We start from the raw sequence: 15,639 nt of genomic DNA, 5'->3' as shown, positions 1-15,639 counted from the left end.
TGCTGTTGCATCGCTCATCTTTTCACACTGAAAGACTAAACTATTGAGATACAGCAGCAAGTGGTACACTAACCACACAAACTGAACTGAGTATTCGAGTTGTTGCCAGCAGAACGAACTGAAAGATACAAAAAAAGAACGAAAACAGAAGATTAATTGTTTTTTTTGATTGGGTGTTCAATTGATTTTTGATTTGTTTCATTTGAATGTTTACATTGTTTAGAGACTGATATCCCGTTGGTGTTTAACATTTGGAATTTAATTCAGAGTTTCATTTTTCTTTTCATTAAGGTCTGGTCACACTTTTGTTTTTCTGGTATTTAAAGGGTTTCAGGTTGATAAAAAATTATATAGTTAAATAAATAAAATAGGAGCCTGGTTCCATAGTGAGTAGTAGTTACCTAACATTAGCTCTAACTTTTCAACAACAAAACAAAACAAACTAGGACATTAACAGGTCAGCACAAAATATCTAACAAACCGAAATAATTAGCTACAGCTTAGTGGAACCAGAGGAAGTAAAATATAGAGTGTCGAGTGTTGATAAAAACTAATTTGAACATTCAGGTTTTTATTTTTTTATTTTCTTCATACATTATTATTTTTGGGTAAATTTGGCAAGTTCAGCCATTTGTTATGCAATAAATAAAACTAAAAGGTATTGAGAAACAAACAGAAAAAAAACTATTCTTACCTTGAAATTTAAATGAGTCTTGATGTGCTTCATTCTGTTGTACAAACAGCAACCATCTCTCTCAACGAAAATCTAGAATCTTCTGTTTATCTAGCCCATGCATCCTTTGATCCTCTAGCTTCCAACGAGACACGGGTTACAGATGTATACAAAAAAAGAGGAAAAAATACAATTCTAGTGCTACTACTCCCTCTGCTGGCTATTTTCTGGACTACAGCAAGAAAGTTCACCCAGTGCCACACAGTGAAAAGTCTGAAGAACACAATTTATTTTTATTAAGTAAAGGCTTCTATTAATTCTCTGTCTGTCTGCCTGTGACACTGTCACCGGCAGGAGTGTAAAGTAACTAAATACATTTACTCAAGAACTGTACCTGTAATGTTGAGATGTTTTGTTTTTTTATTTTAGTGGAGTATTTCTAGTTTTCAGTACTTTTAATACTACTCCACTATAGTACTTCTTAGAGGCAAAATCTTCAAATAATTTGACTGGAGTAAAAAGTCCAATCTTTTCCCTCCACTACAATTATTTGTAAATGTGTGGTACTAGTGTGACGGCCCCCTGGGCGTTTAGTCTACTATATGGAGTTATGTGTGTGTGTGTGTGTGTGTGTGTGTGTGTGTGTGTGTGTGTGTGTGTGTGTGTGTGTGTGTGTGTGTGTGTGTGGCTGTGCCTTTAACAAGTCCATTGCAGTGTTGGAAGGCGGAGCCAGAGATGATGAGTGGAAGGGGAGACACCTGGCCAGTGTCCTCCTCAAACACTAGTTAAGACACCTGCTGACAGCACTACAGATCTGCTTTTCTCCACAGGCTGCAGGGGCGGCCGCAGGAGAGTTCCTTTGTTCATTTAGTTGTTTTGGTCCTAGGTTTTGGGCAGCATGTTTCCCTGCCAGTATTATTTGGAAACTTTGATTTAACTGTTTAAAGTCTAACTTTTTCAAAAGTATGAAATAAAATACTTCCTCTGGTGTCGTTTCCCCTTTTTCGTTATGACCCCAGAGCCAGCCATAACACTAGTTACTTTGAAGATGTATTACAAACATACATTAACCACTTCAGCGCTATACTGTATTTCGGTCGATCTACATACAAGCTTGCAATGTGACACATTGTGATTTTTTGAGTGGTGCACTGCAACCACTCCAAAGAACAGCAATGTCCGTGTTCACCTATGTGACACCTACAGTATGTGACTATGAGCACCAGTATGACTGAGTACCAGTAGGGGCGCTGTTGTGCCAGAAACAGAGAGATAGTGCTGCACTGTTGCCTGCTAATGAGAGAGAGAGAGAGGGGGGGGGGGGTTAATACATTTTAACTTGAAATGGGACATTTCCACATAATGAGTAGCCTACTTTTACTTTCAAAGTATATTTTGATAAAAAATACTTTTGTGATACAGGACTTTTTACTTGTAACAGAGTGAATCTACATTGCAGTATACCTAAGGACCACTTCACCACTTCAACGTATTTTCATATAATTGATCCTCACTAATTTTTATGATAAAATACCACAATCCTTTTCTACTCAGTCTGTATCTCATAGGAGGGCTGTGGTCAGTTCAGGAACCGTCCACCAGTGACATAATCGTTAGGCAGTTAAACAATATTCTTTTAAATATATTTTTAGAAATGTATTATCGTGAGAACGATGTCTTCCATTATCGCATTTCAACTTTTCAGTAATAGAAAGCCCCTACGGGGTCACGGTGGCACAGTCGTCAGTGCTGTCGCCTCACAGCTAGAAGGTCCTGGGTTTGATTCCCGCTGGGGACGCTGTGGCCACTGGGGACGTGTTCCCTCCTCTGCGTCATCAGTGCCCATACCCGAGGCGGGGTTGGCGAAGGGCCTTTCTGTGAGTTTGCATGTTCTCCCCGTGTCCCCTAGGGTAGGTACCCTTTAAACATGCAGTAATCCTGGTCTCTAAAACTAACTCTCCTTGGCCAGCCAGGGCGCCTGATGGAGGGGAAAGGAACTGGTCGGAATAACGTGTTCCTTCCACGCGCTACATCCGGCCAGGAAAATTCCCCCCCGTCAGGTGAAAAGAAGCAGCTTGGACTCCTCATGCATAGAAGGAGGCATGAGGTCAGTCCACTGCCCCCCAGGTTGGCAGAGGAAATGTAGCGTCCAGGATTACATTAGATAATTGGCACTGGATGAAAAAACTGGGTTGCAAAATCGTGGAATAATTGGCGTCGCCAAATGGTGGGGAGAAAGTTAAAAATATATAAATAAATAAACTCAACTACCACCGCAAGAGCGCTGAGAATTTAAAGCAAAGGTGCTAAAATGCACCAGTGAAGCGTCACATTTCCACGCAGCACATGTCAGTTCTATGCACATCAAACAAGAATTGTTAAAGGAGAATTCCATACTAAAAGGCTTCCTTACCTTTCTTTGTAGTTGTTACGTCCCCATCAAAGAGGTCCAGGTGTTATTTTGTGCAAAAGCTCCTTATTGGCTATTTCCCCTACCATAAGCCCTAAATTAATTGCATCGAATTGAATGGGATGTATGGGGTGTTGTGCTAATTCGCTTATTTCCATCGAAATAAGTAGTAAAGTGTGACGCTTGGGTTATTATTTACATTATGAAGAGAGGATATATAAAAAATATATATAATTTTGAGCGATGGAAATAAGCGAATTAGCACAACACGCCATACATCCCATTCAATTCAATGCAATTAATTTAGGGCTTATGGTAGGGGAAATAGCCAATAAGGAGCTTTTGCACAAAATAACACCTGGACCTCTTTGATGGGGACGTAACAACTACAAAGAAAGGTAAGAAAGCCTTTTAGTATGGAATTCTCCTTTAACAATGGTTACTTGTTGTCTTGTTCCAGGCCAATGTGGGATCACAGATGCATAACTGTTGCAGCACAGCAGTGTGCCAGCAACACTGCCGCATTGGGACCAACAGGTGGTGCTATTGTTTCACCTCAATGCTTCAGATTCAGAACCACTGACCATTTGCTTGAATAATCTTTTTGAGTATCTGTACTTGACAATAGTGCTGATTCTGGCCCAGGGATACTACTTGACCAAAGTGGTTGTATTTTTTCCTCTTTTTGTGCGAACATTTTAATGTGGGGATGCCACTCCCCAGGGGCTCCTTCTGTGGAGATCGATGTGGGAGTGCATTGTTTGCATGTCCAGGGGCAGGCAGTGAAGTTCAAGTTGTGCATGAGTGTCACATGAATATGTGCATGGCTGATGTCACAGATCTGTGGCGGATTATGACCAAACATTGTGCCAGAGAGACAAACGGGACAGACAGACTTATTTCAGTCAAAAAGTCATCTTTATTGCTTGACTGGTTCATATTATAAACGGGTCCAAAATAATTCTTCAGCGTTTTAGTGAAATCGAGAACTACATTGTGCGGACAGTATATGGGACACCCATATTTACAGTCAGTCACTCACACAAACAATAAATAGAATAGCATCCACCGGGACCTCAATGTTAAGAGAAATATTAGCCCACATCGCTACTACCGATACCCTAGACATAATACTGTAGACATTGCATTGGCGACTGGATCGCAATGTTGCTGCCATATTGGTAGGGGCAACTTGGCCTAACTCTACTGCCAGACAGTACAGAGTCTGGTACTACACATGTAAGATAAGGCGTTTTGTTTCAAATAAATTACCAAGTATCCTGCAACTGAAAGTCTAACATTTGTAACAAACCAAGCTCTTGAAAATTGGTTGAGAAACCTCCTGCTTCACTAGACATACATTGGGCTACATACATGCTGCATGCATTAGTTTAGTGCGGCTAGTCACTCTTTCCCAGGAGTTTCGCCCAAGTGGACAGGGTTTTGGAAAAAAATGATAATTTTAGTTACTCCACTGCGCTGGTCTGCATTTATGCGAGACCCGGAAGTCGACAGTAACATAGCTCTAAATGTGACCGCATTAGAGCTATGGACCAGAGCTAGATTTTAGGCATAATTTCTGTGAGGTTAGGTTTAGAAACACCTGGGAAAGAGGGAGTGGCAGCCAAGTTGAGGCAGCTCCAATGCGCAGCAGAAGCCAATGCGGTATCTACAGTACGTGCAAATGCATACAGCAATATTACAGTATGGTGATTGATACATTGTCAAAATGAGACAGCCGTCTCCAGGATAAAAATGCATTTCGATCCTCAAGCTAATAATGGGTAAATAATACATGTATTCACATTTTCTTTAGAGCGCCTATTCCCTTGGAAGCAAGCAATAAGCAAGCGAGTAGGGCTGAGCCATATGGATGTTAATATAATATGGATTTATTGGCCAGCCCTACGATGCGGTATGAGAGGAGGACAACTTTACAATACTGGGACAGGTTAAACCATCCTCCAATCCAAACCATTCACTTCAGAAGCCTAATTTATACTTCATTGTATGACGGTGTCTCACTATGATAACAGCCTGACCTGCAAGTTCACAGCATGTCACAAGACGTGTCTCAGAAGACGACAGCTTGTGAAGTGTGAACTGAGTTTTTGGTGCTTGACACCGTCGCTGTGAAGATTAGATTATAGCAAACCCTAAACCCTGGATACAAAATCACCCCTCAGCATTCAACACCACACACACACAAACCGGGAGGGGGGAGGGAAGGATTCTGATTGCTTACAATATCAGAGCTGAGACAATTTTTTCCCCTTCCTTTTGTTAAAAAAATAAAACTATACCCAAAATATAACTATACCCCACTGACAACACGGCCCTTTGGTCAAACCCACTTCTACTCAATAAACAATATGAAACTAGCTTACCAGACAGCAAAGTGTAACTTTGAAAACATTCACATGAAATTGAGGCACATTTTCACTTGAACCCCAAAAACCGACGACTCCATTTCCGCTTCTCAGACCATGGTATGGCCTAAATAAGGTGGGTGTGACCAGAATCGGAATCAGTACAAACACTTGCATGTACACCAGCGGTTCTCAAAGTGGGGCCCGGGGACCCCCAGGGATCCTAGAGGGGGTCACCAGCGATATGACCGATGGTCAAGAACCAAATGGACCCTTGTGGCTCCGTTAACTGTGTGAGTGGGTCCATTCGGTTCCATTTGTAAACTCTCAGAAGTATGGGGGTGCGTAATGCGTACCAAACGCCCTAACCAGCCTGCAAGGACAAATGCACCCAGGGAATTCTGCTATAATTCTATTAAGAATCCTATGGGTTCCACTTGGTCTATCACAGGGGCCAATGCAGTTGGGACTGGGAGAACATACAATTCCATGAAGCTGCACGACATGCCTAAAAATATATATATATTTTTTCTTTTTTAATTTGAAATCATATTAGCAGATTAAAAATGGTGAAGCTCGGTACAGCCCGTTTCTTTGATGTAGCGTGTTCTTGACTTGCTTCACTGGTTTCAAATGTGAAAATGGTCCTTGCACGAAGAAGTACAAATCAAGTGCTTTCCACATGGTGTTCGTTCGTAGTTTGGGCATGTTTCCGAAAACGACAGACCTACAAGCTCACAACACGTCACTTCCCGACGAATGAGAAGAGGGAGTGACAAAGTATTATCTTTTCTTTTTTAGGAATTCCAACGCCACCAGGCCACCTTTGCGCGGTCCCAGACCGCGCCCAGGGAGTCAAAGGCAGGACGGACGTCCAGTATGGAGAACTCGTACGTGTCCTTGTTGATCTCGCCGTCGTAGTAGTCAATGACGTAGCGCACCTCCTTCCCGCAGCGGTCCACGATCCAGTCGTGCCGATCGAACGGCAGCTCATAGCTGAGGGAGGAGGCAGAGGGACACATGGATTAAAGAAAATAAATTATTATATATATATATATATATATATATATATATATAAACGACGTTGAAAGGCGCCGCCACACACTAGCGCCGTGTGTTTTGGTAACCATACAGCTAACCAGTCAAAGAAATTGCAGATTGAGGGAGGCGTTAACGATTGAGTTTACGAAATATCAGAGATCATTAGGGTTTTCTGGAGGACTGAAATAACTAATAATCAAAAATAGGCTATCTACAAGCTTACAACACGTGTTGTAAGCTTGTAGATAGCCTTTTTGTGGCATGCTGCTGACTTCTATGGAATCGTGGCGACTGAACTTAAATCCATGGGGACAGGAGGAGACTAGGAGAGCACTGGAACTCATCTTTATACACTTTAATTGTGTGTTTCTTTTTTTTAAATCACATGTGTGTGATATATTATTAGTCTAACTCATGTTGCTATGATTAGGTGATGTAATGGTGATGTAAAACAAACATGGACAAAACAAACATTAAACTCTTTATTGTTAATGGCATTTAATGTTTGTGTTAGGGACAAGGTGACGTAAATTTCCCTTCATTGTCAATGGTGTTTGTAATGTTTGTTTAACTAAAAACAAACATTAAACCAAACATTAAACATAGGCACCCCTAAAAAAAAAGAGACTAATAATAATAATTTATTCTTCTGTTTTCTACATGACTATAACCACATTATAACGTAACAATATGAAATGAAATGGGAGTGAAATGCTGCAAATTGTAAAAATGGGACTCATCATCCCTGGGACTCATCTAAAAGACCACCCCTGCATTCCGGGACTCATTACATCGAAAACGTATTTACATTTATGAGTTATTTGTAATCAGTCCTAAACGGATAGTGTTTTGGAAATAATAAAAAAGCAAAACTCATTTCCACGCAGCTTTTTTTTTGAGAAAGTGGGCGTGTACAAGGTACTTGTCACTCAACCTGCCTGGACTGGCTTTGAGACGAGGAAGAACACACAGGCATTTTTTTTAGCAGATTGCGCATTTGAAAGTCTAAAATGTAAAATAGCGACTGTATAGGAGAAATAATTATATATTTAGTTACATCATAACCTATTTATCGATGAATAAATAATATAATCTTGGTAAACTTGTTTGTAAATAACCGAACGGACCGGATCTCAATCCTCCCCAGTCTTCAGTGCTCATTTCCCCCCACTCCGCTCTCCCCCTCTCGAGCGAAACCCTCCGGGCATTTTTTTAAATAGCCGCTCTGTATGTAATGTTAATGTTGATTTAGCAAGAGCATACCGTAGAAATACAATCAGGACAGGACAGGTCGGATCAGGGATGTCCACATGCATATCATACAACTGATATAATCATATAAAGGCTATTAATTATTGATCTCTCTCGCGCACACACACACACGCGGTGCACACGACGTGCTGGGGACTCGGAACTTTAGTTCTTTGTCTATAGACTATATATATATATCTGCTAATTTATAAACCGTGTGTGTGTTTATTCCACGGTCAGAGTCAGCTACGGGTTTCAGTTCACCTCGGTGGGAACCGGGAGGGGGTAATTACTGCAAGGGCACTGAGAGAGAACTGCATGGCTCACAAGTGATCCCCGTGACGGCTCCTCCACGCGGTGCTCAATATCTCTCTCACACATACACACACACACACACACACACACACGCACACACACACACACACACACACACACACGCACAGGGATTGTGTTCTATCTATCTATAACTATAGGCTATCTACTGTCTTTCAACTTTTGCTATGAGGTTCATCGATAGGCCTACATGAACACAATAAACCAATTGAAATGATTCCCTCAAATAAATCTTATCTATATGCGATTGGTTTATCGATTCATTCATACAATGCAGCTACCGACACACACACACACACACACACACACACGACGACCACAGAGCGGGCTTCTCCTCCCCTCTTCTCTGGGAAAGTTTTGGGGAAAAACACGGAACACAACCTGTTTTCACCGCTTCGACAACTTGTTTCTCATATAAACTTTCATTTCTATCGATAAATATGCTATGGTCTCTGTCTACATTGCAGCTACCGACAGACACAGACACACACACACACACACACACACACACACACACACAACGAGAGCGCTGAGAGCGGGCTTCTCCTCTCCTCTTCTCTGGGAAAGTTTGGGGGGAAACTCCGACACCGGTTGGAACTATATTGTTTAATTGTTTGTCTATCTATCTATATCTGCTAATTTATCAACCGTGTGTGTGTGCACTGTTTAGTCCACAATCAGCATCAGCGACGGATAGCGTTCTGGACTGGGCAGTAGTCCGCATCAATGGCTTCGATGAGAACCGGGGCGGGCGGGGTGAATGCAGGATCAATTCTACCCAGAAAAAGTGACAATCCACTGGGAACACGGAACACAACCTGTTTTCACCGCTTCGACAACTTGTTTCTCATATAAACTTTCATTTCTATCGATAGAATTTCTCATATAAACTTTCATTTCTATCGATAAAATCTGCTATAGTCTTGCCAAATATCCATTCATATTTCATATACAGCCCATATTTAAAAAGTTTATTTTTTAATTCGGAGAATCGCAGTGGACAGCTTCAGCTTTTAAAAGCTGCTTGAAAGTAAAGTTTTGGGGAGAAAAAAAAGCAACAAAAAAAAAGCTGTTAATTCCAAGCTTCAAAACGCAAAAGCTGCTCTGCATAGAGATAACATGGTACCACGAAGCTAAAGCAGAAGCTAGCTTCTGCAATGTGAATGGGGCTTTAGGCTAACCTTGCACTAGCCTCGGAAACCCAGACGTTTTTATTTCCAGGGAGAAAAGAAAAGTCTGGCAGTCCACTTCAATTCGGCATAGAGTAGCGCAAACATTGCTCACGCTCTGCTGATTTCTGATCGTCTGCACCTTTGTTAAATTGACACACTCCTCTCTCTCTGTCTGTCGCTCTAAGTAATTAGTCTCATGTCACGCAGCTGCGCATAGTTTCTCCCAGTGGATCCTGCCAGGAGCTGCCTATGCCATAAAAAGCATAGGTGAGTTCCGGGCTAACCTTGCACTGACCCCATCACCTAACATTAGTTACGTGCACAGTGCATTTAAAGCAATTAAGTGTCAAATAGCTCACCCCATCCAGTGGCGAATGCGTGCCCTGGGAGAGAACTCTTTAGCTTTACCTCCAAACCGTTTGAGAGAGGGACCACATGGACATTCCCTGTGGGAGACACACAAACCAAGTTAACAAGAGACTTTAACCGTTGACAATACATTATGAATCAGCATGAACAGGTCTCGTTGGCGTGTGCGTAATCTGCGCATGGTACGAAACACGTGTGCTTGCGGATTAAGGGATTAATACGCCAGGAGAATGTCATGTAAACACCTAACCACGATTATATAACTTTAGTCTTGATCACAGTATACATAAGAACCTCATCTGCATGTCATCTGGAATAAACCCATTAGCACATACATGGGCAACTGGTGGCCCGGAGGCCACATGCAGCCCCCACTATGACTTAATGCAGGTTATTATCAGAATACTGACAAATTATTGATTTCAGCTGTTACAATTCCAAACATCGCAAGCATGACCCGCTTTAATTACTTCAGTCTATACGGTATATGTAGCTTAATAGTAGCTAGTATTAAAATGTAATACTAGTAAGACTAGTATTAACCCATTCTAGACGGGAACCCCTTTTGGTGTTTTAACTAATCATTATGTTATACTTTAGCTATTGAAAAATAGCAGATCTACAAGCTCATAGCTCATACGAGCTTGTAGGTCTGCTATTTTAAAGAAATCGTGACAATACGGTACAAATATTTGAATATATATTTCATATATATATAAGACTTTTTTTTTTCGACGTCAGGCCCAAAAGGGTTAAAATGTGATTGTCTTTGTATGTCCAATGCATTTGTATTTAGTTCATAAAGTTATATTATGTAAATGTATTTATAACTAATTACATTTACATGATATAAAAAGTTTACTTTTCACGATTCCAATTTAAAAAAATAACACAAAATAATTCAGTATTTCAATAAAGAATAGCTGATCTACAAGTGCGACACATTTTGAGCTTGTAGATCGGCTATTTTTGCTACGACAGAAACATGTCATGTGGCCCTCTGGAGTGAGTGTGGAAATAGTCGTCAAAGTTGCCCACCCCTGCATTAGCAACCAGTAGGAGTAAGACTCACTGTCCGTGGAGAGCCTCCCACTTCAGGATCTCCTGCCAGGCCTGCTCGTTGTTCTGGTTGTGGATCTTGATGATGTTGCTCATGTCATGTGCAGCCAGGTCGTCCTCGCGCCAGCGCCACCTGCATGGTGCGGGGGAGAGCATGAGAGAATGAGTCATCATCTCATGTGTTGCCATTTGATCCTACACCCTTTTCATGGTAGAAACTGGACGAGTCTCATCATCGCCCGCCCTTTTAAAACCCATTCTGGGCGGGAACCCCTTTTGGTGTTTTAACTAAGCATTACATGATGTATGTTATACTTTAGCTATTGGAAAATAGAAGATCTACAAGCTCATATCACGCCACCGAGTGGCGCGCTACGAGTTTGTAGGTCTGCTGTTTTTGAAAAATCGTGAAAAGTCTTTCAATATATATTCTTTCAGAATACTTTTTTATTTTATTTCGACGTCAGGCCTAAATGGGTTAACGAGAAACACTGACCCCTTCCGGAGCATGGCGTTCCAGAACATCTGCTCGGACGGGTAGACCCAGTTCCTGCTGGAACCGTGCCGGGGGATCTGGGACTCCTGCCGGTTGACGGGCAGGGGGAAGGGCTGGTCTGGAGCGGGCACCTGATTAGGAGGAGGCATCTGGACACAGGCAGACAAGGAGGTTAGGAGGGAGGCATCTGGACACAGGCAGACAAGGAGGGTGAAAATGTAAAGAATATGCCTGCCTCGTGGTCTGGGCACCTATAGGAGACAGTGTGTCGCGGGTTCAAGTCCCGATTCCGACGACCTTTGCTCCATGTCTTCAATTCAATTTTGACTCCATATTATTGTCACAATTTCTCCAGCATTCACTAAGACAAAGTCATACCATTTGTCACACAAATTTGTTCTCCGCATTTGACCCATCTCTTGGAGCGGTGAGACGCAGCCAAGGAGCGGTGAGCTGCAGCCGTGCCACGCTCGGGAATCATTTGATTAGTTGATTTGACCCCCAAGCCAACCCATTGATGCGGAGTGCCAAGCAGGGAGGCATTGGGTCCCATTTTTACAGTCTTTGGTATGACACGCCCGGGGATTGAAACCCCGACCTCCCAGTTTCAGGGCGGACAGTAGAATTGATCTAAACATGTCTGTGCTGTGAAGCGTACCATGTTTGTTGGGTCGATGTCGCTCTGCATGCTCGCCGCTGCACCCTTCATCGGACATCCCACAAACTCGTAGGCCCTGTCCTGATGTGCCGGGGCTGCTGCTTCTGCTGGTGGTGGTGGTGGTGCTGTTTGCTGCGTGGGAACGTCTGATAGAGACAGTAGAGCGCACATTTTATACAGTAGATATTTAGGATCACCTGCTATTGTTGGATGCATGGATGCGTTAATCCAATCCACTTTCCAATCCACTTTATTTATATAGCACATTTCAAAACTCAGGGTTTACAAAGTGCTCTACAGGATAAATAAAAACCAAATGCACTGTAGCTAAAACACAGAAAAACAACAGCAAGAACATCAGTGAAACAACTGAGACACATCACTGAAAAGTATAACCCGCTCAAAATCACATAAGGCTGCAGGGAACCTAGGTCAGTGGGAACGATACCAGGACCATTTGTATTACAAATTTTACATTTTAAATATGCAAATGAGGCATTATGTAGGAAAATATGCAAAATGATCGAATGAAAAAGCTACTACTGTGGAAGTGTTATCATGTATTAATTTACTTGTATTGATCCTATAAACAATTTAATATAGGTCTAGCTTTTCCCACCAATTTTGGAGCTCTGGCTCATGGACTAAGAACCAAAAAGAACTGAACCGGTTCCCACTGGGAACCAACCGGTGGAAAGGGGGTCTTAGAAAGTTTAGAGCCATCCACACCTTGATGTCACTTAACAGTCAAGCAGAGGTGTCAACAACAAGGTGTTGTTAATAGAGAACATCAAAGAGTAGTCCCCCTAAAAAAAACATTACACACCCGGTCCCGCATGAAGCCTATTATTTTTTGTCGCATTCCTAAGCCAATCATTTGAGTGTCTCCTAGTGTTGTAGACCTTCATTGCAGCACCTGCTTTCAAATGTCCTTTTCTTTTACATGCTCAACTTATTTTGATCTTGTTACATCACCTGTACGGTTCATTAAGAATTACATTTGCTGTCGGCGTGTGTGGATGTGTATAAGATTTCTGAGTGAGAAAATGGCACTGTTTGTTGTTGACAACAGGTATCTCACACTTACCACTTACTGGCTGTGTTTGGTGCATCGGACAGTCTGATGGCGGAGACACTGAAGGAGAGAGAGACACGTTGATGTGGCTTGACCAGAAGAACACACACAAACACACACACGCACTCACCTTTGTCTACCTTTCTTTTACAGTTTTTAACCATTTTAGCTAATTGACTTTGAGTACCTAGAAAAGTGCTATATAAATTGTATTTAGTATAATTGTATTATTACCCGTTACAGGCTGGGCTTGGTGCATGGGACACTCTGACGGAGGAGACACTATAGAGAGAGAGACAGGATGAGGTGACAAACACAACAGTAGAATCCACAAATAAAATGCCATCGTGACATGAATGGTTTTCAGCCACACTTGTCCTGTACAGGGTCAGTGTGTACACTGTACAGGGTCAGTAGTAGGGTAAAAACAAACAAGGCTGGCTGACATTAGTGTGTAACTAATTAAATTAATAACGGGTCTGACCATCTATAGCGTTATGTCCGTGTTTTCGCCCTGTATGAGATTACAATGCAACTGTCCGGGACCCGTAAAATAAACCAAAGCCACGCGAGGCCGTGGTTTACCATAGCCATGGATTTTAGAACAGCGCAAATGCACTCTATAGTGTATACTCAGTTTAATTGTACTGTTAGACCGATGTTAGGTACTTAACTTGATTATGATCCCCAATGACAATTACCATGTGTATAGTTTTTACTTACTGTAAATAACGCTGGATTAAGAGCTTCTGCTAAATGCCTAAATTGTAAATTGCATGGTTAGAGTTGGTGAGTGCGTGCAACCCCTTAAGCTAACAATTTCACTGATTGATTTCTACAAGAAAGTAGGGACTGCTCGTGTGGTCGCTTTCTAAAGGGAGGTATAAACACGTACAACCCACCTCTGACGGGCTGTGGATCGTGGTGCATGGGACAGCCCTGTGGTGGCGCGAATGCCACTGCCTCAGCGTTGACGGATGGAGGAACAGGGGTGGAAAACGAGGCTCCCATCCTGCCCACAGTCCTGTGTGCAGAGCAACAGAAAAAACACAACCACTGAACTATACATTGCACATCACAATCAGCTATTTAAAAAAAATATATTTACTAATTTGATTTGGTCGTTAAGGGTGTTACAAATTCTTGACACACACTTATCATCTTACCAATTTCATCCGATGAAGAGAGACTATAGTCAGTGTCAATTGTATAGTGTTACCAACTTACAGTTCCTTACATTTTAATTTAACTTGTTTATGCTGTAGGAGTCATCTTCTCCTGATTGAAAAAAATCGCATCTCTCTCTCCCTCTCTAGAATGAGTATATGAACAGTCCAATGATCATGATTGATTGACTGATTGAATACTTTAACAGTTTGCATGGGGAAAAAGCTACAGATTTATATAAGAGGTTCAGATTCATATAAGGATGCTAAAAGGGAGCACTATGGCTCGTTTCCAGCGTGGTCTACTAGTAGTAAGTATGTGTCTGTGACTGTAGTGTACAGTTGTACACACTGCTGCAGTGTAGGTCTACTCATATACTAATTTTAATCAGTATATTCATATTAAACTGAATAATTATGCACAGCCCATCAATACTACTTTGGAATATAATGAACAGCTACAGTAGCAAGCCACATAGATGCCATTAAGCATCATAGCATCCAAGTTGCTTTGCAGCTAATGAACAGCTATTATACAGTTATAATAAACAATGAAACAGTAACTGATTACAGGTATCCTATATCAGCTATATGGTGTTGTGTCAGTCCAGACTAATAAAACAAAACGGATCTACAAGCAAAACAACGTTGATCTGTCCCCTTTTAGCCTAGTGGGCTAAAACCTCTAAGGCTAAAACACCTTGAGTTTAGCCAACAAGGACAAATGTAACACTTCGCCCCGGCGACAGATCGCGACCAAAAGACGCAGTTCTTGGTCACACAAACTGTGCCGTTTGTGTTTATGACAAGGACACGCCGAACACACCTGTTGTCGAGAGAAAGATCCTCCTGTGTAGGCTACTGTCTTCAGCTCGCTGCTGCCAAATGTCTGAATGTCAACGTGCGCGTGCGAACGCAACACAACGGAGCGATATGTAGCCTCGTTCGTTTAGTATTAAACACATCAGTGTTGCCAGATTGCGTGAGAGAAACAAGCAACCCGGTCTATATGAGAGGGAAAAAAAGCCCGAAAAAGAAGCGAGCACTTCCCCCTTTAAACATGTACATGTTATGTGCAAATAGCAGATCTACAAGGTCACAACGCGTCGCGATGTGAGCAATAGATCTGCAATTTAAAAAAATAAAAAAATAAAGACATTTTGTAAAATGTGGAATATTCTTTTTTTAAATAACATCGCGAATCTCGGGTGTCCCTGGCATGATATTCACATTTTCAGATGGGGTCCGCAGACAAATAATTATATTAATTTGGGGGTCCTGTCCTGTTGTCTTGAAAATCAAACCACTGTTTAAACAACATTAGGAAACCGCAACCCGCAACCAACTACAATATTTACAAGCAACTTTACAGAAAAACTAGCCCAAAGTTGATTATAATACGCGGACATGGCAACACTGAAACAGATCCGTCGCTCACTTTGTACGTCGGCACGCACGACAACCAGGACGACAACACTGTTAAATTACGTCACTAACGTCCAGTGACGCATGGTTCTCATTATCCCATACCAAACAGTGGAGGAAGCCAAGCGGGTGGAGACATATG

At 41.9% G+C, this 15,639-nt stretch overlaps 1 protein-coding gene across 2 annotated transcripts; it reads right to left on the bottom strand.

Annotated features, from left to right (window-relative positions):
• Positions 1-3,979: 3,979 nt before the first annotated feature.
• LOC310867829 (holocytochrome c-type synthase-like) lies at positions 3,980-15,023 on the bottom strand. 2 transcript variants are annotated; one of them, XM_083777976.1, is made up of 9 exons: positions 14,899-15,023; positions 13,809-13,930; positions 13,141-13,188; positions 12,919-12,966; positions 11,832-11,977; positions 11,174-11,322; positions 10,691-10,810; positions 9,609-9,695; positions 3,980-6,448 (listed from the first exon to the last, which is right to left on the bottom strand). In XM_083777976.1, the coding sequence occupies exons 2-9, from the start codon at positions 13,915-13,917 to the stop codon at positions 6,250-6,252; spliced, it is 906 nt and encodes a 301-aa protein (XP_083634102.1). In that variant the 5' UTR covers positions 13,918-13,930; positions 14,899-15,023; the 3' UTR covers positions 3,980-6,249. The 2 variants fall into 2 exon arrangements, with proteins under 2 accessions (XP_083634102.1, XP_083634103.1); XM_083777977.1 differs by having other exon boundaries at positions 12,922-12,966.
• Between the last annotated feature and the right edge of the window lie 616 nt (positions 15,024-15,639).

Source organism: Protomyctophum parallelum, assembly GCF_964188405.1.
Source record: "Protomyctophum parallelum genome assembly, chromosome: 12".
NCBI classification, from domain to species: Eukaryota; Metazoa; Chordata; class Actinopteri; order Myctophiformes; family Myctophidae; genus Protomyctophum; species Protomyctophum parallelum.
This window is presented reverse-complemented; position numbering and strand designations above follow the sequence as displayed.